General features: G+C 39.6%; 1 protein-coding gene across 1 annotated transcript in view; it reads left to right on the forward strand.

The window, feature by feature from the left end:
* Positions 1-27,942, forward strand: part of LOC126185211 (transmembrane and coiled-coil domain-containing protein 4-like) — a 136,103-nt gene that overhangs the window by 44,186 nt on the left and 63,975 nt on the right. The window contains exons 5-6 of the mRNA XM_049928094.1: positions 14,505-14,746; positions 20,280-20,585. Coding sequence (XP_049784051.1) covers positions 14,505-14,746; positions 20,280-20,585 — 548 coding nt within the window. The remainder of the gene's footprint in view (positions 1-14,504; positions 14,747-20,279; positions 20,586-27,942) is intronic.

Here is a 27,942-nt window from a genome sequence, read left to right on the forward strand (position 1 = left end):
GCAGCACATTAAAAGCATTTCAGTTGATTCTGCATTATTTCTCTTCTCCATGTCCGTGAAAATTATGCTACCAAGTTTGGTACTTCTATGGCAATTAGTTTCTGTGTTATAATGTGTTAAATAGGGAAAGCTTAATTTTAACCACCCAGTACAAGTGCAAACTAGCTCTTGGACCATGAATCAGTACGGTGTGTAGCTAAATTCCCTTTACAGACTTCAATGACAAGTTCCTTACACAAAAATAGGAAAACCTGTCTTGTAAACATGGGCTGTAAAATGAATACCTTAAGAGCTATGACCACTTATTCATCTTTGATACTCTGAAACACATCTCTTTGACTGCAAGATCTTTACTTTCCATATTTTGGGAGGAGGTAGTATGGACCAAAACAAGGAAAAAAGTTCATTAAACATTGACTCTAAAATGAATACTTTGCACACTTTAAGAACTATGAGCACTTGCTCATCATCATTACTGTGAAACGCACATCCTCTATTGAATAAGTGCTCATAGGCGTTTTTTCTTATTGTGGTGTAAGGAACTCTGTCCTCAAAGTTACACTCTGTATAGAATTATTAGTTTGACACTTGGCTATGTTTTCCCTGATATGCACAAAAGGGTTACATGAAAGAGAAACTTCTTATTGATTATTTTGTAGAAGGTAAAACAGTAACTGGGAAAGACTAACTACAAAAGTGTTTCTGATCAGCTGGAAGAAAAATGATAGAGATGAGTCCTGTATTGTGAAAGAAAAAATGCCCTTTCATGAGAATGAATCACAAACCCAGAAGGGTGCCACAGTATCAAAACTGAGAGATCTGAAGTAAAAATTTTTGAAATGTCCGTACTGTTAACCAGAGTTGGCACTTGTATCTGAATGATCAGAAATTTGTGGTTGGAGAAGGTTTAGAGGTTGTGGAATTTGGATACCTTGCAGAATCACTTTTCATGTTGGGAGCTCCTCACTGGAGAAATACTGGAAATAGTGGATTGGGCGAAGAAGGGCCATTCTTTTTACAGTTGTTCATTACCAGGCTCAGAAAATTTCATTATGCCCTCATGCATAAAGGCTTTCAAAGCACAGAAGCTGCATTGTTGTTGTTGTTGTTGTTGTTGTTGTGGTGGTGGTCTTCAGTCCTGAGACTGGTTTGATGCAGCTCTCCATGCTACTCTATCCTGTGCAAGTTTCTTCATCTCCCAGTACCTACTGCAGCCTACAGTTAGTTGGAGTTAGACATATGAATTAGAAATGATATGTTTTAGGTGGAAACAACCATGTTTTGTCCACCTGGCAGAACCAAAAAATGAACATGGGTACTAAGTTACTACTACTGTCTGAATTGCAACTTGCCCTCTCTTTAAGTCTCAAGTCTTTAGGGATGTAAAAAAAAAAAGAACAGTGAGAATGTTAAACTGCATTTATACTGTACATCAGTTCTCTATTGTTGCTTGGTTGTAAAATGGCAGGATTCACTATAAAATGAGACTTCGTTCCTAATCCAGTGCCATACCATAGATTGTCAGTGCTGTGTATACACCAGCATGTTCTGCAGTCAATTTCCTCATGAAGATGAAACCATGTGTCCACCCTACAGGTTTGTGAGAACTGTTTTAATAATAATTGTGTTGGAAGTCATGACTGTCAGGCACATGTGGGGGAAAATGTAATTAAAGACGTTATAGTCACAAGATATTTACCATACTCTGAAGCTACAAAAATACAGATGACTAAAATTATGTTTAACAGAAAGGATTGTTCACTGTAGAGTTAAAAAGTGAATCCAGCATTCTTTTTCTTGCAACTGCATTTGCAGTGGTTAACTTGCAATAAAATCAAATCAAATGCAGTACTTTGTGTAGGTGGCGTTGGATAGCTTTTAGATATTTTAAGAAACATCACCGCATACTTAAACAATAACTACACCCATCTAATTATACAGTGAAATTTCCTCAAAGTCAAATGTCTAGTTGCAGACAAGTATATTTCACAAACATGTTGACACCTACAGCACACATAGAAAAGTTAAGAAATTTGGCTGCTGCCATTGCATCTCCTCCCTCCCCATTATTGAAAAATGTGTAAGGAAGAGCTAAAGTACTTTAAGGACTAGTTTGAAGACATCAGATTGTGTTTCACTGGTCTTGCGTGGAAAAATAGGTGAAAATAAAAGTACAAATGACTTTTGCTTGGGGAATCAGTATGATCCTTTTACAAATGCTAAAAATGCTCACTGTCACAGGATCCTACCCCAAAAAAAGATGTGGAGGGAAACAAAATAAAATCTCACTACTACATGTGCTCCTGTTTTGCTAAGGAATGTAAATGGGATGAAGGAACAGGTGAAAGAACTCATCCTTGTAACACAAGGTACACCCTTGTGCTTGTGTTTACAAGAAAATATATTTTAAATTATTTTACATGTGTCTGTAGAGACTTTATGCAGTCCGCACAGAGACGACTACCATAACGCAAATAATACCACACCTCAGCTCTCCCCTCACCACCAACTCAATAGTTGTGGCTGTGTTGATGCAAGTGCATCACAAGGGTGGATCTTCCCCATATCTGTACTCTCATGAATAAATAAACCATGAAGCTCTCACAAAACTAACTGTACAGATCTCCTTCCCATTTTTCCTATGTGTGAATTTTAATGCACTAAAATGCTGACATCCTCCAAGTCAGAGCATGGAGTGTTAGATCCCATTATCTGGTGTGTTGGTTACAAAATTTAAAAAGAGAAGTGGATGTGTTGAGGTTAGATACAATGGGATATTTCCAGAGGCAGATGAAGACTCTGACCATAATCTGTTGTATATAAGTTACAGATCAAAACTGAAGAAACTGGGAAACGTAGGAAATTAAGGAGAGAGGACCTGGATAAATTGAAAGAACCAGAAGTTGTTAAAAATTTAAAAGGGGGCATAAGACAACAGTTGACAGAAAGTGGAGAAAGGTATACAACAGAAGATAAACAGGTATCTTTGAGAGATGAAATAGTGAAGGCAGCAAAGGTTCAAACAATATTGGATTTATCTGATGAAAGGAGAAAATATAAAGTGGGCAGAAGGGTATACATACACCTGAAAACTGAGAATATTATAAAGGACAAAATGGCAAAGTAGGAATGGCTAGAGAAGAAATACAAAGTAGAAGTAGTATCCATGACTATGGGAAATATAGGTGTGATCAAAGGAAAAATAGAGAGAGGTTTGGTGGAAACGTAAGAATCATGATTATTAAGGGATCAAATGGCCAGCTAGTACCAAATAAAGAGTGGAAGCCTGGAAGGTGAAAGGAGGAAGAAGTACATAATAGAATACCTATACAAGGGAAACAAATGTGAAGACAGTATTACAAGAAGGGAAAAAGAGTAAATAAAGATTATTTGAGGATGTGTACTGCTAAAAGAATTTGACAGTACACTCAAAGATTTAAGTTGAAATGAGGTCCATGAGATAAATGCCATTCCCTTGGAATTATTTAAATTGTTGGAAGAGTTAGCCATGACAAAACTTTCCCACCTGGTATGCCAGATATGAGACAAATGAAATACCTGTACTTCAAGAAGACTAAGAATTGCAGTCCAAAAAAAAGGCAATAGTGACAGGTGCAGACTTGGTTGCTAAATAATGACACTAATTATTTACTGAAAAATCTGACCTGAGGCAAAATCAGTCTGGGTTCCAGAGAAAGATAGGTTTAAGAAGGCAAATATGTGTTCATACCATTTGTAGATTTTCCAGAAAATTTTTGAAAATCTTACCTTGAATATTTTCTTTGAAATTCAGAAGGTACCAGGGGCAAAACAAGGGAAGGTAAAGGATATCTACAAAATGTGCAGAAACCAGACTGCAGTTACATGAATCAGGCATGAAAAGGAAGCTGTATTTGAGAAGGGAGTGTGACTGTGTCATAGACTGTCCTAACAGTAGGTTACACTAGGTACGCAGAAATGGAGAGACTTGCCCAGAATAGACTAATGTGAAAACTTGCATCAGAATGAAGACACAACAACAATAATATGCTTTTGGACTCTGCTGCCACCTGCTCTAGGTGCTGAGATATTGGGAGCCTGTTGAGCCTATCAACAGATATGTCTTTTTAACATGGGCCAAATCCTACTGTGTAGTACTGGTAGAGGATATTATCACCAGCATCTTGTTACCCATGTTTATTTGTTGTAGATGTGTACAGTATATCCCACTGATGATGAGCTGTATGCCAGATTACTGGTCTGTAAAATAAATGCTTTTGAAGTTCAGCTCAGGGTGTACAACAAAATGTCCTTTGTCAAAATAATCAACACAGTCCAGAAGCCAGTCAGTTCCATTGTCAGTCAGGAACAGGCCTCTGGCTCTGTGAACTTTCAAGTGCACATCAACTGCTATTGAGACATCCAGTTGAGTTGGATACAGTGCCATTGTGTTATTAAGGAGAACAAGATGAGACTGTGGCAGGAATTCCAAACTTCATAAATTATTCCACAAAGTCTTCATTTGGTGTGAAGACCATCATGAGAGATTCATGGAGGGGTGTAAAGTGCTTGGTAATGCTATAATAGGAAAATGTATTATTCAAACCAGCAAGAGAGACATTACCCCAACCATGACAGAATAGTTCACTCAAATTACTGCCTGTACCAACCGGGATCTAGGTTTCTGTCTTCATAGCATAACTACTATAAGGAGCAGTTGGCACATAAGTTCAGCCAGTAATGAAATTGCTAGTTCATGACAGAATCCCCTACAACATGTTGCAGTATTTCATTGGTTTTGCAAGATGGAATCTAAAATTTTAAACTTAACTTGAGGATCAGGATAAAGACTCTCAGTGGATAGAAGCCATTTTAATTCCATTCATCAATCTGAAATATACACACTCAAGCTGTTACCATTCCCTCAATACCTGTCTAAGGAAGAACTGTGACCAGAAGATCACCAATCACCTTTCTGGGTTGTAGAATCCAGGATACTCATTGGTTGTTATCAGTGTAGCTTCTGAAGATATCTGTCCACCATTGATAACATGATCCCATTTAAAGCTGCTGTACAGAAGGCCTCCTTGTGCATCCATTATGTAATACATGTCTCTCTGACCTCCTCCAAATCATATAGTCATCAGGACAGCGGCATGATCAGGACGTATTGGTGTGACCATTTATTTAATACCCCTAGGGATTTCTGGGGAAGTTACCCTACATTTTCACTGTCCTGTCTCTCCCAGGTTATTTTAGTTGCCAAATGGATGATGTCACAGAAAACCACTTAGAACAAGAGAATTGTGTCCCGCATTGTAGTATTTGAAGTGTGCCCATCTGTGCAATAGGTGTTAATAGACTGATATCCACAATAAGGAGCCCCATTCAGTGCTCATTATGGGTGGAAGATTTTTCTTTTCAACTTTTACATTTTTAACATTTTTATTAGTTCATTTTCTTGTCTGTCTATTCATCCCGTGCAATTTCTTCAGCAGATTTAAAACTTACTTCCTGATGAGGTAGAGACTTGCAATTTTAAACATAGCTCAGAACTGGATGAGAATGCAATGTGCAATATGAACTTTTTTTTGTCTACCTGGTCCATGTAGCTCCCATAGAAGTTGGGGTGGGGCTAGAGGTGAAAAGGGTTGGTAAGGCCCGACACCTCAGCTGCCGTGGAGGACTGGGATGTGACGCAGGTAGTATCAGAACACATTCCAGGTGATATGCATAGAACTCAATGACACCCACTAGATGGACTTCTACATCTGCGAACGCTAATATCACCTCTGCAGCACTGGTCTCACAGTGCCACACCAACCTTGCTGGCCAGTTAGCACCCATGGCCACCATCTAAAGCTAGCCCCACCATGGCTCCCCCTTCAGTTCTGTATTCACTGTGCCCTTGTATTGTTCTTATTACACACAATTGATTTGGTCTGATATTTTGCTACATTGTTGGTTTTTGCTCTTGGGTTATATATTTGTACTTTGTTATCGTGCCATGCTGTTTCCATTGTCTGTGTTCCTCTTCTTGTTGTCCTACTGTTCACATTTTGCTAACCACTGTTGACAGTCCACGACTGGTCATCCAGTCTCTCTTATAATCTCTTCAAAATGTTTAGTCTAACACATTTTTAAATCAGGCTAAAAAGTATAAAATAATTTCTCTTAACCGCCATACAGATTCCTAACCCCAGATGCCCATAATACTGAAAATTAGTGAGAACTTTCAAAGGGTGTCAAAATACTTGTAAGATTTATAATGAAAAAAGTGGGATGCGTGCTATACATAACTGATGCATGAATAGTTCACCTCATAACTATTTATATGTTGTATGCACCCAACATTTTTCATTATAAATCTTACAATTGTACATTAATGTAACCACTGCCTATGTTTGATTAAATGTGCCATAAACATTCACGGATGGTAGGCAGCAGCACTTGCAGTGGAGGGTATACGAGGTGTGTTCAACAAGTAAGGTAACTTTATATTTTTGTGAAAAATATTTATTTATTCATCGATATTCATGCTGTCCCCTTCAAAGTAATCCCCCTCAGATACAATACACTTATGTCAATGCTTCTTGCAATCTTCGAAGCACTTCTCTTAAGGACTTTTTGGTACAGCATTGAGTACTTCCTGCGATGCAAATTTATTTCCTCAATCGTTGAGAATCTTCATCCTTTCATAGGTCTCTCTCGGGGGGCCAAATCCGATGAATATGGTGGCTGAGGCTTGATTGTCTTTTTTTTCCCAAAAAATCTCTCACAAGCAACAGTGAATGAACAGGTGCATTGTCAGGATGCAAAAACCTTGAATTGTTTTCCACAATTCTGGATATTTTTTGCATATTGGTTCTTGCAAACGGCACGTAACTTCAAGGTAATATGCCTTATTGACCATATGACCTTGAGGCAAAAATTCATGATGCACTATACCACGGTAATTGAAAAAAAAAAAACAGTGAGCAAAACTTTGATATTTTATCGAACTTGGCATGCTTTTTTTGGTCTTGGCTCTCCAGGATTCATACCTTGGGCTTTGGTTTTGACATCATAACCATAAACCCATGTTTCGTCACCAGTTATGACCCTTTTGAGCAAATCAGAATCATCATTGACATCATTCAAGAGCTCCTGAGTGACGCTCATGTGATGGTTCTTCTGCTCAAAATTAAGAAGTTTTGGAACAAACTTCACTGACACACATCTCATTGCCCAAAACATCTAAAAAAAATTGCGCAACATGAGCCAACCGATATGCCAACATCCTCAGCAACTTCTCTTATGGTAATTCGACGATTTTCCAAAACAATTTTCTTCACATCTTCGATGTTATCATCTGTTGTTGATGTGCCGGGGCGTCCAGAGCAGGTTCGTCATTAGCATCTTCTCGGCCATCTTGGAAGAGCTTGCATCACTTGTAAACTTTTTTTTTTTACTTAGAGCAGACTCACTGTATGCCACTGTCAACATGCCAATATTGCAACTGCATGTCCACGTAGTGGTGACAGGAAGCTTTTTCAGATGAATGATTTTTTATGCTTCACTGGACAGATAGTCATTGACATGTACAGTGTGAACTGTCAGAAAGCAAACACCCTGCAACAGTCATTGGAGTGGTCCTGGCCAGAGAAGGCAGTATTATGGTCTGGGGAATGTTAACGTGGCAGTCCGTGAGTGATCTCTTCATTCTGGAATTCACCACAGAGCAACCTAAGTATACATCTATTCTTGGGGACCATGTCCACCCCTACGTGCAGTTTCAAACAATGGAAAATCCAGGATGGGATAACAACAGTATTATAAAAAGGATGTGTTGCTACTCACCATGTAGTAGAGATGTTGAGTCAGAGATAGGCACAACCAAAAGACTGTTATACAACTAAGCTTTCGGCCAGAAGGTGTTCCTCTGAATTAAACAACTTACACAAACACGTTTGCACAGAAGCAACTCACACAAACATGACCACTGTGGCCGGCTGCTGAGGCCAGTCTGGCATTTGTCACTTGTGTGAATGTGTGTTGTCTAATTTGGATGAAGTCCTACACGCAGTTTGTTTTTTCTCAGCATGACGGCACCTACCGTAAGGACAGTATAATGTTTCGCACAGCTCGCAGTGCACCTGCATGATTCGAAGAGCACTAGGATGAGTTTATCACACTCCTCTGACTACTAAACTCCCCAGATTCAAACCCAATTGAGAATCTGTGGGATCACCTCATTTGGACTGTTCGCACCATGGATCCTCTACCAAGAAGCAGCTGGCCACGGCATTGGAGTCAGCATGGCTTCACATCTCTGTCGGTACCTTCCAGAACCTCATTGACACATTTACTGCATGTCTCGTAGTGGTCTGCACTGCAAAAGTTGGTTATTCAGGCTTTTGACAGATGGTCGCATTAATCTGACTGGACAGTGTATTTTCCTAGCTATTAGAAATTCATAATCATAAATTTTCAGGCTAACTGAGTGAGGTTAGGAACTGGTATGGGCCTAGGAGAAATTATTTTATACTTATTACACCAACTCAAAAACTTCTATATTAAATATTTGTTTATTTAAATAATTATTTATCATTGCTGAAATGAGAACAGAAACACAGTTCTAAATTTTAATGATATAAGATTTCAAAGTGTCACTTTGGATGATGAATTTGCTACCCAGGCTCTGCAAGCATAATCCCTCAAAGCATGCCCCATTTTAAAATATGTCATTGACAAGATATGTGCAGAAGACCAAACTCATCTATGCAGTTTTATAGAACCTTTGTAATGTCTCAATTTTATTGTGGTTACATGGTGTGTGGGTTGGTGGGGAGGCTTGTGTGCCTCAGCGATACAGATAGCCGTACCGTAGGTACAACCACAACGGAGGGGTATCTGTTGAGAGGCCAGACAAACGTGTGGTTCCTGAAGAGGGGCAGCAGCCTTTTCAGTTGTTGCAAGGGCAACAGTCTGGATGGTTGACTGATCTGGCCTTGTAACAATAACCAAAATGGCCTTGCTGTGCTGGTACTGCGAACGGCTGAAAGCAAGGGGAAACTACACCCGTAATTTTTCCCGAGGGCATGTAGTTTTACTGTATGATTAAATGATGATGGCTTCCTCTTGGGTAAAATATTCCGGAGGTAAAATAGTCCCCCATTCGGATCTCCGGGCGGGGACTACTCAAGAGGATGTCGTTATCAGGAGAAAGAAAACTGGCGTTCTACGGATCGGAGCGTGGAATGTCAGATCCCTTAATCGGGCAGGTAGGTTAGAAAATTTAAAAAGGGAAATAGATAGGCTAAACTTAGATATAGTGGGAATTAGTGAAGTTCGGTGGCAGGAGGAACAAGACTTTTGGTCAGGTGAATACAGGGTTATGAATACAAAATCAAATAGGGGTAATGCAGGAGTAGGTTTAATAATGAATAAAAAAATAGGAGTGCGGGTAAGCTACTACAAACAGCATAGTGAACGCATTATTGTGGCCAAGATAGACATAAAGCCCATGCCTACTACAGCAGTACAAGTTTATATGCTAACTAGCTCTGCAGATGATGAAGAAATTGATGAAATGTATGATGAGATAAAAGAAATTATTCAGGTAGTGAAGGGAGAGGAAAATTTAATAGTCATGGGTGACTGGAACTTGATAGTAGGAAAAGGAAGAGAAGGAAACGTAGTAAGTGAATATGGATTGGGGCTAAAGAATGAAAGAGGAAGCCACCTGGTAGAATTTTGCACAGAGCATAACTTAATCATAGCTAACACTTGGTTCAAGAATGATGAAAGAAGGTTGTATACATGGAAGAACCTTGGAGATACTAGAAGGTTTCAGATAGATCATATAATGGTAAGACAGAGGTTTAGGAACCTGGTTTTAAATTGTAAGACATTTCCAGGGGCAGATGTGGAGTCTGACCACAATCTATTGGTTATGAACTGTAGATTAAAACTGAATAAACTGCAAAAAGGTGGTAATTTAAGGAGATGAGACCTGGATAAACTGAAAGAACCAGAGGTTGTACAGAGTTTCAGGAAGAGCATAAGGGAACAATTGACAGGAATGGGGGAAAGAAATACAGTAGAAGAAGAATGGGTAGCTTTGAGGGATGAAGTAGTGAAGGCAGCAGAGGATCAAGTAGGTAAAAAGATGAGGGCTAGTAGAAATCCTTGGGTAACAGAAGAAATATTGAATTTAATTGATGAAAGGAGAAAATATAAAAATGCATTAAATGAAGCAGGCAAAAAGGAATACAAACGTCTCAAAAATGAGATCGACAGGAAGTGCAAAATGGCTAAGCAGGCATGGCTAGAGGACAAATGTAAGGATGTAGAGGCTTATCTCACTAGGGGTAAGATAGATACTGCCTACAGGAAAATTAAAGAGACCTTTGGAGATAAGAGAGCCACTTGTATGAATATCAAGAGCTCAGATGGAAACCCAGTTCTAAGCAAAGAAGGGAAAGCAGAAAGGTGGAAGTAGTATATAGAGGGTCTATACAAGGGCGATGTACTTGAGGACAATATTATGGAAATGGAAGAGGATGTAGATGAAGATGAAATGGGAGATATGATACTGCGTGAAGAGTTTGACAGAGCACTGAAAGACCCGAGTCGAAACAAGGCCCCTGGAGTAGACAACATTCCATTGGAACTACTGACGGCCTTGGGAGAGCCAGTCCTGACAAAACTCTACCATCTGGTGAGCAAGATGTATGAAACAGGCGAAATACCCTCAGACTTCAAGAAGAATATAATAATTCCAATCCCAAAGAAAGCAGGTGTTGACAGATGTGAAAATTACCTAACAATCAGTTTAATAAGCCACAGCTGCAAAATACTAACACAAATTCTTTACAGACAAATGGAAAAACTAGTAGAAGCCGCCCTGGGGGAAGATCAGTTTGGATTGGGTAGAAATGTTGGAACACGTGAGGCAATACTGACCTTACGACTTATCTTAGAAGAAATATTAAGGAAAGGCAAACCTACGTTTCTAGCATTTGTAGACTTAGAGAAAGCTTTCGACAATGTTGACTGGAATACTCTCTTTCAAATTCTAAAGTTGGCAGGGGTAAAATACAGGGAGCGAAAGGCTATTTACAATTTGTACAGAAACCAGATGGCAGTTATAAGAGTCGAGGGACATGATAGGGAAGCTATGGTTGGGAAGGGAGAAAGACAGGGTTGTAGCCTCTCCCCAATGTTATTCAATCTGTATATTGAGCAAGCAGTAAAGGAAACAAAAGAAAAATTTGGAGTAGGTATTAAAATCCACAGAGAAGAAATAAAAACTTTGAGGTTCGCCGATGACATTGTAATTCTGTCAGAGACAGCAAAGGACTTGGAAGAACAGTTGAACGGAATGGATGGTGTCTTGAAGGGAGGATATAAGATGAACATCAACAAAAGCAAAACGAGGATAATGGAATGTAGTCGAACTAAGTCGGGTGATGCTGAGGGTATTAGATTAGGAAATGAGAAACTGAAAGTAGAAAAGGAGTTTTGCTATTTGGGGAGCAAAATAACTGATGATGGTCAAAGTAGAGAGGATATAAAATGTAGACTGGCAATGGCAAGGAAAGTGTTTCTGAAGAAGAGAAATTTGTTAACATCGAGTATAGATTTAAGTGTCAGGAAGTCATTTCTGAAAGTATTTGTATGGAGTGTAGCCATGTATGGAAGTGAAGCATGGACGGTAAATAGTTTGGACAAGAAGAGAATAGAAGCTTTCGAAATGTGGTGCTACACAAGAATGCTGAAGATTAGATGGGTAGATCACATAACTAATGAGGAAGTATTGAATAGGATTGGGGAGAAGAGAAGTTTGTGGCATAACTTGACCAGAAGAAGGGATCGGTTGGTAGGACATGTTCCGAGGCATCAAGGGATCACCAATTTAGTATTGGAGGGCAACGTGGAGGGTAAAAATCATAGGGGGAGACCAAGAGATGAATAAACTAAGCATATTCAGAAGGATGTAGGTTGCAGTAGGTACTGGGAGATGAAGAAGCTTGCACATGATAGAGTAGCATGGAGAGCTGCATCAAACCAGTCTCAGGACTGAAGACCACGACAACAACAACATGGTGTGTGGATTTAATTGGTCATCCAATCTGATAGTCCTTGATGTAGTTCACCACGAGAGAATTAGGTTGGAGTCGTAGGTGTTGGTGATCTATCCTGTTCCCACCCTTTACACAGAGCCTAGTAAGTCTAGTAAGCTGCTACTTTATGTCAAGCAGCATGCCCTCATGATGCAGCAATTATATATGTATTATATCTTCTTTGTATGTCAGGCACATGCTCATCATAAAGTTGCTTGACTGTTTAGGGAGCATTATCTTAATGACTACTTACGAGCAAAGAGGCCTACTGTAATGTATGTGAAGAGCTTCCCTTAATCTACTCACCGTTAAGATGACACACCCTGTTACAGACAGGCACAATGAAAAGGCTGTTACATTTAGGTTTTGGCCAAAGCCTTCTTCAGAAAAAGAAAACACACACACACACACACACACACACACACACACACACACACACACACACGGTGGGCATCTCCAGCAGCTTGGACCAGGATGCCATTCCAGTCCAAGCTGCCCAAGATAAGATTGTGTGTGTGTGTGTGTGTGTGTGTGTGTGTGTGTGTGTGTGTGTGTGTTTCCTGAAGAAGGCTTTGGTACGGGTGCGCGCGTGTGTGTGTGTGTGTGTGTGTGTGTGTGTGTGTGTGTGTGTGTGTGTGAGAGAGAGAGAGAGAGAGAGAGAGAGAGAGAGAGAGAGAGAGAGAGAGAGAGATTCTAACCTGGAGATTAATCTTATAGAATTGGATGTGGCAGATATTAATGTATTACATCAAGGTTGGATGAAATATCCACCTTGGCTTCTTGACAAGTACAAAGTTGTTAGAAATTTAACTTAAAAATACAGTTTACAATGTTATGTTTTAAAGCATCTTTTGAGGATGTTTTAAAGAACCACCACAGTTTGCACTGGTGAACCTGAGTAGACTACTGAGTAATTTTCTCTGGCTGTATATTCAGGATTTGCCTGACAAACAAATTCATGGTGTAAAACTATACAATCCTGAAAGCACTATGACAGATGAGGCATGGTGGAAGGAAGAACCTTCTCATTTGCTCATATTATTTCATTGCCTTCCAAATAATCAGTCGATACACCCAAAAGAGAAATTATTCAAAGGATTCATGAGTTCCTTCTCCTGGTGTAGGAATGGGTGATGTACTTAGGGAAATGAGGAAGCTGAGTTATTATCAAGAGGACATGTTGGAGGGACGTTACAGTAAAATGTGTCATTCCCTGGAAGCTTTTGAAACAAGAGGAATGGGCTTATGGGAGTAGCATAGGTATCTGCAAAAGGAGAGCGGGGAGCAAAAGGGGGCTGTTGCCCCCTCCTGGAATCTGCGTAGAGGCTTTCCATTTATTATGGAATCTGCATAGAGGCTTATTATTAATTACAGAACTCTACCAAATTTCTAGCAATGATTGTCTCAGTGCCACTGATCAACAGGTTAACATTGCTTGGTGTGACAGTAAACACTGTGACTTCAACAGTGACTACGTATCTGGGGATTTTTTGAGAAATTATTCTGAGTCCTTGACACAGTGGCAGTTTCAGCAGTATTTTGCTGTCAAGATGGATGTGAACCTTCACTGAACATTATCTAATGAAATCCAAATTGCTGCTATAATAGTTTGGTGGTTTTTATTGCTATGGATAAATTTTGGCTAGATAGCCATCCCCAGACCATCTGCAAAATTTGCACGACATTTTTATTTTAGTTTATTATAATGTTGGTAATTGTATTCTCAGATACACAAATTTTGCACTTACTCCATATATCATCAGTGGTCGGTGTCATACAGTGTAACAATTACACTTGGGATAGGTTACCTATTATGTTTGGGGGTATTGGCGTGGTACCTGTGGACCAATTGAAACAGTTTGCTGCATTCAGTTGGAAGGAAACCATAGTTATACTCACATGAAGTATAACATTTTGTATTCGTGTAATGATTTCTAACATCGAATATGAACATTTGATTACTCATATCTACATCTGTCGACTGTATGATCACACTTACTACGTTTAAGGTTATTGTTTGAAAATGTACATAATGCTCCAAAACTAGTCATTACAGAGAAATGACTATTGTCACAACTGTGATGGCTATGGAAGAAAATAAAAAAAAAAAATCTTATGGTTCATCATGAGTGTATACTGCATAATTTGCCTTTGTAACATAACAGAAAAGCCTGGGCTTTTAATTAATTTTATTTTGTAAATCCAGTTTCTCATACTCTCACTTTTTTGCAACTTTAATTAGGTCTTCTTGGCTGTTTACTTTAATTATCCTTGCTTTGGTGATTAGTCAGTATATGACTATGGCCATATGGGCAAGAATCAACACCGCAAATCCAAAAGTCCAACATTCGTTCCTCTGTTGGCTCGTTTTGTGTCACATATGCAAAATTCCAAGTTTCATGTTGGTACTTGTTTCAGGGAACAGGTGGAAGAAGCGAAACAACGACATCAGAGTAAGAAATATAAACGTTACATGATGATAGGCTTGGCAACAATTGGTGGTGGTACACTACTTGGATTGAGTGGAGGTCTGGCAGCACCACTTATTGGAGCAGGTGTTGGAACAATTCTTGGGGGTGCAAGTGCGGCAGCCATTGGGTCAGCAGCAGGGGCAGCTGTCATTGGGTCTCTTTTTGGACTAGCAGGAGCAGGACTTACAGGTAATAATAAATCTCTAAAGTAATAAAAATGGAAAAGGTGTAAATTTTTAAATGTTATACTGAAATACAAAATAGAATATAGACATTGTTTTTGTACCTACTGAAAGAAAGAAATTGGTTGTACTATAGTGAAAATGTGAAATGGTTCATATTGGTGTATTTGATGTCTGCCTGAAAATAATTTATGAGGAGGGCAAACTATGGCTAGAATTTCACAAATTACCACGGGAATACCTAGGTACTAAATGGCAGTTGGGGCATTGAGTCATTTGTTATGTAAATGCAAGAATTAATTCATTGGACTCCCTGTATGTAAATGGTTCTGGACTGAAGACACAGATGGAAGGGGAAACTGCCTGTCTCAGTAAGACGTGTGAAGTTAGATGAAAGATGAATAAAGTAATATTTGTAGAAACACTCTTAATAGATAAATTTATATATAGAGCTTATCTCCAAATAATAAATTAGAGCGTATGAAATTGTTTTGTATCTACAGGAGCAGATGTTTATTGAGCCACAGTGAAAATAAGTGGACTGTACAATGAGACTACTGTGGCAGTAAATATGAACCAGTAAATAGAGTCCAATGAGAGTAACAAAGGTTATATAACCCCTAGAGAATCCAGAACATCTGAGTAATTGGATAAATGGCAATGTGAAAGAAATGAGGGTCATACAAAACTATGCGCGATACACTAGAAAGGAAATAATGGTAATCACAAGACTACCCTGTATTAATCTGTGAGACGAAATGTAATATGATTTTCTGCTGTATCCTCTACAGGCCTCTTCATCTCCAAATAACTACTGCAACCTACATCCTTCAACATCTGTGTACTATATTCATCTTTGGGTCTCCCTCTACAATTTTTGCTGCCCCACTTCTCTCCAGTACTAAATTCGTGATCCCTTGATGTCTCAGACTGTGTCCTGTCAATTGATCCTTTCTTCTAGTCTGGTTGTGCCACAATTTTCTTTTCTCCTTAATTCTGTTCATTTCCTCTTCATTATTACATGATCCACCTGTCTAATATTCATCATCCTTCTGTACCACCACATTTCAGAAGCTTTTATTCTCTTCTTGTGTAAACTGTTTATCATCCCTGTTTTACGTACATACATGACTACACTCCATACAAGTACTTTCAGAAAAGACTACCTAACACTTCTTCAGAAACACTTTTCTTGCCATTGCAAGTCTGCATTTTATATCCTATCTACTTTGGCCATAATCAATTATTTTGCTGTCCAAATAGCAAAACTCATGTACTACTTTGTCTCATTTCTAAATCTAATCCCCTCTGCATCACCTGATTTGATTTGACCATGCTCCATTCCATTCCATTCAGCTCATCTTCCAAGTCCTTTGCTGTCTCTGACAGAATTACTATGTCAATGGCAAACCTCAAAGCTTTTATTGCTTCTTTCTTGACTTTATTTTGTACTCCAAAGTATTCTTTGGTTTTTACTCCCTTTTGTATGCTTCATTTACTGCATTTTTATATTTTCTCCTGTCATCAGTTAAATTCAATATTTCCTGTGTTATCTAACAATTTCTACTAGGCCTGTTTGATCCTCTGCTGCCTTCACTATATCGTCTCTCAAAACTCTCCATTCATCTTGTACTATATTCCGTTTCCCTGGTCTTGTCTGTTGTTGCTACCGTATTTACTCAAATGTAAGCCGCACTCGAATCTAAGCCGCACCTGAAAAATGAGACTCGAAATAAAGGAAAAAAAAATTCCCAAATCTATAAGCTGCACCTGAAATTTGAGACTCGAAATTCAAGGGGAGAGAAAAGTTTTAGGCCGCACCTCCAAATCGAAACAAAGTTGGTCCATTGTAATATGACACACAATTTAGGTCGAATGAATGACGATACAGCTACAGTAGTTTGGTTCGAGTCGAAAGCTTAGCAGTTAAGCTTTACCAGGTAGCCATTGCTATGCGTCAGGCGGTCCGTCCGTATTTATACGGATACCCTTTCTTTTTCACGTGCTTCGTCTGGTTTGAATCGATTGTTTATTTTGCTTTGATCTGATAAGTGCCGTTTTCTATGCTCAAAATGCATTACTATACTGTGTCATGCATTGTTTGTCGCATTCTGATAGTGCGTGTTTACGGCCTGTCGCTGCTCGCGGCATGGCTTGCTTTTGTGCGCGCTACCGCCGCCTACAATTAAAAAAAGAGAGGAATCGTCTCATTAGCGAAACAAAGGCAAGAGACTGCTATTTGTTGTTACTTACACTGCTGCTTTCTTTGATAATGATCAACAAGAACCAAATAATAGACTGCGTATGATAGAACACGTTCTGAACGAGAGTTTGGCGAAAATTTTTCTCCGTTTTAAAAATCTTTGCGGCCGCTTCTTTAGTACATCAAATTCTGCACTGAAATTAGTCATCTTAGATTTAAAAATCTAGTCAGTTGCCGTGCTTCATTTCTGACTGTATCAATATCAGGCATAAGAGTAATACGAATATAAACATGACACGATACGTATATTCTTCCGCGTTTGCTGTTGTCTCACTCTAGTTTCGTAGTTTATTTAGCAGACAGGATTTAAATGAGATAGAAGCAAACACGAAAGAATACATGGCAAAATGTTTATATTCGTATTATTCTTATGGTGAAGAGAATACTGCATGTGATTCACATTTCATCAGGTTCCTATTAGCAACCATCTCTTCTCACAGGTAGGAAAAAATTCAGAACGTAGAGTTGGGCATATTGACAAAAATCCCAGTATTACCAGTCGGATTTTCGTAGTACATTGAAATTCGAAGATGAGCAATACGGAATTTGTATTTACTTCGTTGGATAATGTATGAAAATGCAGTGGTCGAAACTCGGGCGGAGAAAAAAAGCTCGTCTTCCAATTTTTTTTTTTTTTTTTTTAATTTTATTTACTGACGCAGAGGTTTTGGCGCCAGTATTTTATCTTTGTGCCTACAAAGGACGCTTGTGTAGCGCTACATATATTCGACGGCAGAAGTTAGTTGTGGCGGCTCCTATCAACATTTTTCAGAACTTCAGCTTGCTTTGCACTCGATTCTAAGCCGCAGGCGGTTTTTTGAATTACAAAAACCGGAAAAAAAGTGCGGCTTAGATTCGAGTAAATACGGTAATTCTGCCACTGAAACTGTCAACAACCTTTGGTTCTTTCAACTTATCCAGGTCCCATCTCCATAATTTTTTACCTTTTAGCAATTTCTTCAATTTTAATCAAAAGTTCGTAACCAATACTTGTGTAGCGCTACATATATTCGACGGCAGAAGTTAGTTGTGGCGGCTCCTATCAACATTTTTCAGAACTTCAGCTTGCTTTGCACTCGATTCTAAGCCGCAGGCGGTTTTTTGAATTACAAAAACCGGAAAAAAAGTGCGGCTTAGATTCGAGTAAATACGGTAATTCTGCCACTGAAACTGTCAACAACCTTTGGTTCTTTCAACTTATCCAGGTCCCATCTCCATAATTTTTTACCTTTTAGCAATTTCTTCAATTTTAATCAAAAGTTCGTAACCAATACTTAGTGGTCAGAGTCCGCATCTTCCCAGGGAAACGTCTTACAATTTAAAATTCGGTTATGAAATCTGTGTCTTACCATTATATAATCAATCTGAAATGTTCCAGTGTCCCCAGGTCTATTCCACGTATACAACCATCTTTCATGATTCTTAAACCAAGTGTAAGTGATGATTAAATTAGGCTCATGTAAAATTCTACCAGGTGACTTCCTCTTTCATTCCATACCCCCAGTCCAGATTCATCTACTGCTTTTCCTTCTCTTCCTCTTCCTACTAACGCATTCCAATCTCCCTTTACTACTAAATTTTTGTATCCCTTAACTATCTGAATAATTTCTTTTTTCTCATCATACATTTCTTCAGTCTGCTAATTATCTGCAGAGCTAGTTTGCATATGAACTTGTACTACTGTGGTGAGTGTAGGCTTCATGTCTGTCATGGCAACAATAACACATTCACTACACTGTTCATAGTAGCTTACCTGCAGTCATATTTTCTTATTCATTATTAAACCTACACCTGCATTACCCCTATTGATTTTGTATTTATAACCCTGTATTCACCAGACCAGAAGTCCTGTTCCTCCTGCCACAATCCTTCACTAATTCTTGTTATATATAACTTTAAGGTATCCATTTCCATTCTTAACTTTTCTAACTTACCTGCCGAGTTTAGGGATCTAACATTTCATGCTCCAATTCATAGAATGCTAGTTTTGTTGGCATCATCCTCCTGAGTAGTCCTCCACATGGAGATCTGGATGGGGGATTATTTTACCTCTGAATATTTTACCTAAGAAGATCCCATCATCATTTAACCATACAGTAGAGCAGCATGTCCTTGGGAAAAATTATGGCTGCAGTTTCCTCTTGCTTTCAGCCATTCCAGTACCGGCACAGCAAGGCTGTTTTGGTTCATATTACAAGATCATATCAGTCAATCATCCAGACTGTCACCCCTGCAACTACTGAATCCTGCCGTTCTTGAGGAACCATATGTTTGTCTGGCCTCTCAACAGATACCCTTCTGTTTTGTCTGCATGTACATTATAGCTGTCTGTATCTCTGAGACATGCAAGCCTCCCCACCAGATCCATGGTTCTTGGATGTATATATATGTGTGTGTGTGTGTGTGTGTGTGTGTGTGTGTGTGTGTGTGTGTTATCTCCCTCAAAAGTGATCAAAGGTGGAGACCCGTAGAGAAAATGGACAATACAATTCCTTTCCATTACATATGTTCCAAAGACTGTGTAGTGATTTGGGTTAGGTCATGCCTAAAGAAAATTAATGTTTGAGCAAATTAGAGTTTAATATGATACTGTTAATTCTTGGATTGCTTACAAGTGTTGATTTGGTTGTTTGATGGTGTTGTGAATGTTGTGCATTTTTCGTAAGTAACACTGAAAGTATTTAAAGTCATGTAATGAAAAATAATAAATATTGTTAATCGTTTCTGACCCGATTGATATTAACACTTTGGCATTTACTTCCAACTGGCAATACAAGTAGTTTTGTCAGAATTTAATGATGACTTTCATACCACCTACTTTCTGGACACTGTCCTGGATAACCTGATAGGATAATTTCTTCTTCTATACACACTTCACAGTTGCCGTGATTTCTTAATGTTGACAGGTACAATACTATAAAAATAGCAGTCACACTAGTTTTTATTTATCAGTGACATTTTGAGATAAAATGTCTAATGGTGGCTATCATTTTTGTGTTTGGCAAGATTTTTGTTTTAATTTTTATTTCTTTATTCCAGGTACTGTAATCCTATTTTTTATATGTGTATTGTTGAGCTATACTGCAATACAATGCTCAGTAGCTGACATTGTTTTTCATAATTGAGAATTGTCTACCTGTATTGCTCAGTGCACAGTTCAAAGATAAAATATTTGGTAATTGTATTTTTCTCATGTTGAGATTTAAGTAACTTCCTCTAGTATAATTTCAGATTCAAATTTTATTGTTCACATCAATTTACTTTTATCGTATTTTAGGTTTCAAGATGAAAAAACGAGTAGGTGAAATAGAAGAATTTGCGTTTGGTGTCTTACCTCCGACAAGTGAATCTGAAACACAGGTCAGACAACTTCATATTACCATAGCGATATCTGGATGGCTGACAGACTTAGAATCTGACAACTTCACTCGGCCATGGCAATCCTTGTTTTGCTCTCGAGAGCAATATTATCTCAGATATGAATCATCATACCTGCTGGAGCTGGGTCAGGCCTTAGATTACATCCTCAGTTTTGCTGTTTCAATGGCAGCACAAGAAGCCCTCAAATACACAGTACTCTCTGGTAAGTTGCTGATACTGTTACTGATGTTGGTAGTGTTATGAGTCGCAGAGTAATAATCTGATGATTTTGTCTTTTGTATGTTAAAGGTTAAACTGTGATGGAGTTTTGAAACATACATTCAGTTACACTCTTGTTCCCTGCAAAACTTAACCAAGTTCTCTGTCTTTCATCAGAAGAAGTTACTGTAATCCCTTGTATTTTTCTATGGTTGGGGGGTGACCCTATTGCAAGCATACTGCACATGTGAAAGGTACATGGCCACCCTTTCCCGTGGGTGCTTTTCCAGGGCAATACAGACATGTGGGCTATGGCCAGGCTGCTTGACTGCCCATGCGTTAGCTGTTCGCGACCCCTGCCCATGGACAGTCACTGTGAGCTAATACAGCCTGTGCTGTGGGGTGTATACACTAATCAGTAATTGAACAGGGTGTATATGAGCTGGGACAACCGGGAGATCCGGGAAGAACCCGGGAATTTTTTCGTCTGGGAGAAAACCGGGAAAAAACCCAGGAATTTTTTATAATTCCGAGAAGTTTTCATTGTTTTTGTTTTCTGTTAAATTTTTGTAATTTTGACTGGCAAGAACCGATACTCTAACAAAGGATATTACTGTATACCGCTATTTCAGATTAATACTGCAACAATAAAACAGGAACGAGAGAAAAAACGGAAATAAAACTTAAATTGCAAAGGAAATGCACCATATACAGCAATAAAACACAGTGCTCATACAAGCATCTGCCAACAGCAAAATATGTCAAAGGCTTTAGGAAGGCGCGACCGTTATGGTCGCAGGTTCGAATCCTGCCTCGGGCATGGATGTGTGTGATGTCCTTAGGTTAGTTAGGTTTAAGTAGTTCTAAGTTCTAGGGGACTGATGAACTCAGAAGTTAAGTCCCATAGTGCTCAGAGCCATTTGAACCATTTTTTTTTGCTTTAGGAATACTATGCAATGTTCCGTAACAACAAATTGCCTCCTATGAGCGTGACATCACAACTGTTTACATTAGATTTGTTTTAGCAGTTACGAGCATGCGCAGTTGAGTAGTACCTTCTCCAGCTTCTGGCTACAGAAATGTGGCTGTTGGCTGTGTAAGCAGTCACAGCGAGCAGCTAGATGTTACCAGGAAAAATTTTACTGGAGCGCCCAAGCTGCCAGATTCTTGCATGCACAGCAAGCCTAGTTGTAGGAGAGGGGTGGGGGACAAATTAATAGTATTGAGGGAAAAAACCTTGTTTCACAAAGCGACTAGCATCCAGCGCAACTTAGTCTATTGATTATTCATATGACTTTGAAACGCATCCCTGTTGGTTTTTGAACATTTTTGAACACATTCTAACTTGATTTCTGAATGAATCGTAAGTTGATTTGTGAATGCGTGCATAGTGTACATGATGTCTCTGTCAGGGGAATCCTCGTCACATGTAGAAACAAACTTTCCTACAGACAAAAGGGGCTATACAAACTACAGGAGTGGAAATAAACGAATAACACGTAAGAAAGGTTACGTATTACCTTTTCAGTGTATCTAAGAAAATGAAATTTTGACTGAAAATTGTTGGCCAGATCACTATACCAGTAAGGGCCAGTTGTACAGTCCCTGGCTAGCAGCCGCTTTAAATTCTATTCTGGAAGAAGTGCGGAAAACGCGTTGTACGAACATCTAGCAACCCCTAACCGGAGAATAATTGCGGGATAACTAAACCGGTGATTCTGGCAGAGTTAGTGGAGTTAACCTGCGAATAAGCTTTGACATTGGCAGGAATACTTACAGAATTAGTGATAACAAGACTGTTTGTTAGAACGAGGCAGGAGAAGAAACGGGGACATCACATAAATTATGGAACAATATGACGATTCCAAGTTTGTATAAAAATTTCGTACTACTACTTTTCGATCTCATACTTGAGTAACTGGAGCGTATGAATGAAGTGTGAAACTGTTTCCTAACATAAGGGTTTTTGATTGTAGGAGGTCTAATAGGCATTTGATATTGGTACTTTGTGCATTATATTCTGTCGTTACAAAAAAGACCATCTATGCCAAAACAGTCTCGTTTATTTGGTGTGTATTACAATTGTTGCAGTATTAGAAAGACCTATTTTGTTTTATCTAGCAGAGAGTGACAAAATAGACGCAATCAGATCAGTAAACCACACCAGTCTTGGGTCCTATTTGCATTAACAGCTTTTTCAGTATGAGACAATGACATTTCGACTTTTTATGTAGCAAAACATTTGATGAACTTTGATGAGGTAATAGATTCTTTCGCAGAAAGGAAAGCACGCCATCTAAAGCTGTAGCAAGATTAGAGAGAAAAAAAATTCTAGGAGCTAAGGATTGAAGAAATGTATATTGTCTTGCATGTCTCATGTCTTTACTGGGTTTATGTATCCTATATTTAATTTTATGTCACACAAAGCAGCAAGTTATTAGCTGATAGGGAATAAAGAGTGCAAATTTTCTGAAGAGTTCTCTCTCTCTCTCTCTCTCTCTCTCTCTCTCTCTCTCTCTCTCTCTCTCTCTCTCTCTCTCCACCCCCCTCCCTCTTCCCCCTCCCCTCCCCCCCCCCGCCACCTGACCTGTCTGACAGTCAAGCATTAATTGCTTTGCAGAACAATGAAGTTATTTTTGTCGTTTTGCTAAGGAAATTTTATTTTTAATTCCACACACTGTTCGATGCATTTCAAGTGCACGTTTTCAACTTCTAGCACATGTGGCATTATGCCAGAATAAAGAACCAAACATGAGATAATACAGTACTGGTACTCCAAGAAAATTTACATCCCGAAAACCACATTGAAAATCTTAATATCAGGTCGTGGCCTACTTAACTGGGAATCTGGACATCAAAAGTACACTTTAAATGTGCACATTTTAGTATGGGTCTCAAAATTCCAATGCTCTTGGAGTATCCTCTGATGTCTTGTTTCTTCTATGACATAATGTACGATCTTTTAATGTTTTACCTGTACGAACATACGGGCTTCCTACGACATCGTAGCTGTGCAAGCGCGGTGATGCCTGTCATCTGGTGCTCTCTGGCAACTGTGGAAATGAACCTATTTCTAGCAGGTCACAGGAAAATATTCTGAATGGTGGTTTGAAAAGCGTTACCATCAAAGTACCATTCTGGCAGTTACAACGGAGCTATGTGCGATAATGTATGATGAATTTCTTAAATCACAGAGCATTTGACTCTCATTTAAAAATCAACTCTTTGATGACGAGCCATTTAGATGAATTTCGAGACCAGAAGATCAGGCATTTAAGCCGTTATTAAAAATTTTACAATCACATATGTGTGATATATCTTAAATTGTAATACGCACATAAAAGACCAACATTGTATGTGAAAGCTTAGCTTCTCTTGCAGCGTATTAATCATACAGACCAATATTATATGTGAAGGCTTTGCATTTCGTGCAGCAACACTATGTATATTAATTTAAACATTAACTTTTTGTGTTTGTGTGTTCGTGCTACTTAACAGTGATGTTGCTATTGGCTGACTACATCACGTGTCCTAAGCTCTGAATACTCGCTGTCATCGGCTGGAGAGATCACGTGACATGAGCTATGACTGACTTACAAAAGCGCATCGCAATCTCAATTTCAGTTGCTTCCGAAAGTAACATGCGATGTTTGGTGGAATTTGAATTTATACTTTCGTAATAAGAAAATATGCAGCGTACATGTTGCTGCACATCAAAGTTCTTTCCAAAAATCTTTTTTTTTTCCCCTTTGTGTTTAGTATTATAAAGTGGCGGGAACTTCTACTCCCGTGTATAAAACCATAATCATTCAAAGGACTTATACAGTTCCGAGAGAAAATATACTGTCAGTTAACAGGGAAAAAGTATGTTTTCACCCGGGAGAAAGTGTATTTTTAACCGGGAAATCCGCGAATTTTTTTTTCTTGTTCACGTATACACCCTGTTGAATTACTCACCTAATGTTGAAATAGGTTATTGTGGCATGGGCTCTACAAGACACTGTAACCTTTTAACAGCTGCTCCTTATTGATAGATCCCAGCAGGATTGGAGGTGTACACATGTGTAGCAAGGAATCTAGATGCATTCATTAGGAGTTACATTAGAACTCCATTAAAAGTTCTTTCAAAGATATGAAGTGTTTATCAAACTAAAGTGGCACAGTCAGTTTGGAATAATGTGGCGGTATGTTATCTGTGCTCACCTCATTGGAATATGGTAGATAAACGAATGAGTCACATGATCATCATTTGACTCTGTGGGGGAAACGGTTGAAATACCAGCAATAACATTTCCTTTAACATAAATATTTTCTATGGTGGCTTACTGCCGCTAGCTTAAATTTCTACCTGCTGACAAGAAGGATCCATTCCCCTGTGCCATTTTTCATTTAGTGATACCATCATATATTCCAGCTAATTTATCCAGGACACATTTTACCATGCCCATGGTTTTTCTAGTAATGTTTCTGTGCCCATGTTCATCTCTGTATCTTCTCATGTGTGGTTGGGAGATACATTCATGTAGGACATGACCTAATTAATTGGACATGACTCCTGCGATGGTTTTAAAAACAAGACTAAGGCTAATTTTCTTCACTGGCTTACTATAACCTGAGCTTGTGCTCCAGTTCTAGTGGCGTCAGAATTGTGAAGGTATTAAACTCTTCACTTACCTACCAGCATGCAGGCTTGTGTATGTCATAATGAAGAGATGTTTATCAGTGGTATGGCTGCTCATATTTGTCGAAATGATCTGAGCATATGATGTATGTAACCAAAGGTGACTTCTGTCATTCACACATTTCTTGACCAGAGCAGTAGATCCTGGAAATGGAGGTAACAATTGAAGACATAGATACACTCAAATGCATTGAGATTTTTATGTCTTGCCCTTTGTGTTTCTGCTTGTCCATCTGATGGTCAGTGTAAGGTCTGAAAGTATCATGGTCAAATCCCCAGCCAAGCTGATTCTCATAATGGACCTTTCACTCTCTGGGAACTGCATCAGGCTCTTACCTCATCTTATAATGTGGCCACAGGCCCTGATTCCCCCCCAGGGGGTTCACAACTCTTTTGTGGACACGTGCGTAGCGAGCACGGGATCCCGAGCTAATGTGGCCTTCCTTCCTTTCCGGGCTGCATACCTTCCCTTTCCGCATCCTTCCCCATCCCGCATCTTCGCCCCTCCTCCCCTCACCTCTGGCTCTTTGCTTCCCTTTCTCCCCATCTGGGAGTATGGTTTGTGCCTACGTCCGGAGACGGACGCTTGAAACTGTTCCCACTTCCTTGCCTTCTACACTTGCAAGTCTTCGTCCTTCCTCTGTCCTTTTCTTTTCCTTTCCTCTTCATTTTGCCCTTTTCTCCGCTGCGGCGTTTGAGACCCCTCTTCTTTCCTATCTCTTTCTCTTTTTTCCTCCCTGTGCGTGTCTGAAGGCCGACCCACGCACTTCCATGCGTAGCCGGTGACGGGGTAACGCGTAATTCCCCGCCCCGGGTAGACAGGTAGGACACGTACGTACCCCCTGGTAACGGCCAGGCCCAGGGAGGGGTGATTACCCGAGGTGATACCTTCCGAAAGTGCCGATTGGTCCCTCCGTCCGTTTGTCGGGAGGTGTGACCTGAGGTGTGAACAATCACCTGAGGCGGGAGTGCCCTCAGTGAGGGCCCCCACAAGGGAGGAGCGCGCCATCGGAGACGCCGGTAATCATGGGGGATTCTTCCGCAATGGTTTCCTCACCTTCCACTATGTCTGCTCACAAACGTAAGTATACTGAGTCTCAGCCACAGACAGTTCTTCCATCGTTGCCACAGTTCCTTGTTGTTTCTCGGTCTGATGAAGGTCACGACTTCTCCACGGTCAACCCTTTCATTATTCAGAAAGGTGTCGACGCAATTGCAGGTCCTGTAAAGTCTTGTTCCCGATTACGGAATGGCACCCTGTTGTTAGAAACTAACAGTGCCCTCCAGGCACAAAAATTGCTGCGTACTTCTCTGCTCCACACCTTCCCTGTCCAGGTGGAACCACACCGTACCTTAAATTCCTCGCGTGGAGTAGTTTATACATGATCCCTCGATGGATTGTCTGACGAAGAAATTCAGCACTACCTGTCTGACCAGGGCGTAACGGCTGTTCATAGAGTTATGAAAAGGGTTGACACGAACATCATTCCAACCCACACTGTCTTCTTGACATTTGACAAAGTTCAACTCCCATCGAAAATCAAAGCAGGCTATGAGATAATTTCCGTTCGCCCTTATGTCCCAAACCCTACACGTTGCTATCGGTGTCAGCGGTTCAATCACACCAGCCAGTCCTGTTCCAATCCGGCCAAATGTGTTACGTGTGGCAAGGACGCCCATTCTTACTCAACCACTTTTTTATATGTAGTGACTTTACTCTTGTCAGCCTGTGGTCTCTGCTGTTCACAATCGTCTCACTGAGCTTAGCCATTCTGACTGCTCAGCTCAGTTGTCTCTCTCTGGATCCCACATCATGTGAGTATCCCCAGGAACGAACAGGCCGACTGTTTGGCTAGAGGACCGATTAATCACCCCCATTTGCTTCGCCAGTTCCAGGTATGGATTTATGGGTACAAGTAAGACCTCTGCTCACTTAGAGATGGAATGATATCTGGTTGGCTCTGCCCCCTCTAATAAACTCTGCACTATCAAAGAGACTACTGCTGCATGGTACTTTTCTTCTGTTCCTCCCAGAATGAATCCACCATCCTATGTTGCCTCAATATCAGTCAAACCAGGCTAAGCCATAGTTTTATTTCCTGTAACGAGCCACACCAACATTGTAGTTGTGGAGCCTTACAGACAGTAGCTCATATCCTGCTGGAATGCCTCTTTCTTATCTTCCTCCATGCTGAGGATGACTTTCAAAATATATAACAGGGCATATATGCCTTGGAACAGCTGGGATATCCACAAAAAAACCAGGAATATTGTCATCCTGGAGAAAATCAACAAAAACCCGGGAATTTTTTAGAATTCTGGCAATTTTTCATTGTTTTAGTTTTCAGTTAAATTGTTGTAATATTTGCTGATAAGAACTGAAACACTAACAAAGAATTTTACTTTAGCCAACTTCTGCAGATTAAAACTGCAACAATAAAACATAAACGAGAGGAAAACACCAAAATTGAAACTTAAATTGCAAAGAAAATGCACCATTTACAACAAAATACAGTGCACAAAAAAGGTCTGCCAACAGCAAAATGTGTCAAAGGCTGTAGAACGAAACCTGTGCAATACTTCATAACAACAAACTGCTTTTGATGTGCGTGACGTCACAACTGTTTACATTAGTTTCATTTGATCAGTTGCCAGTGTGCTCACATGCATTCCCAGAGCT

Source organism: Schistocerca cancellata, chromosome 4, assembly GCF_023864275.1.
Source record: "Schistocerca cancellata isolate TAMUIC-IGC-003103 chromosome 4, iqSchCanc2.1, whole genome shotgun sequence".
NCBI lineage: Eukaryota > Metazoa > Arthropoda > Insecta > Orthoptera > Acrididae > Schistocerca > Schistocerca cancellata.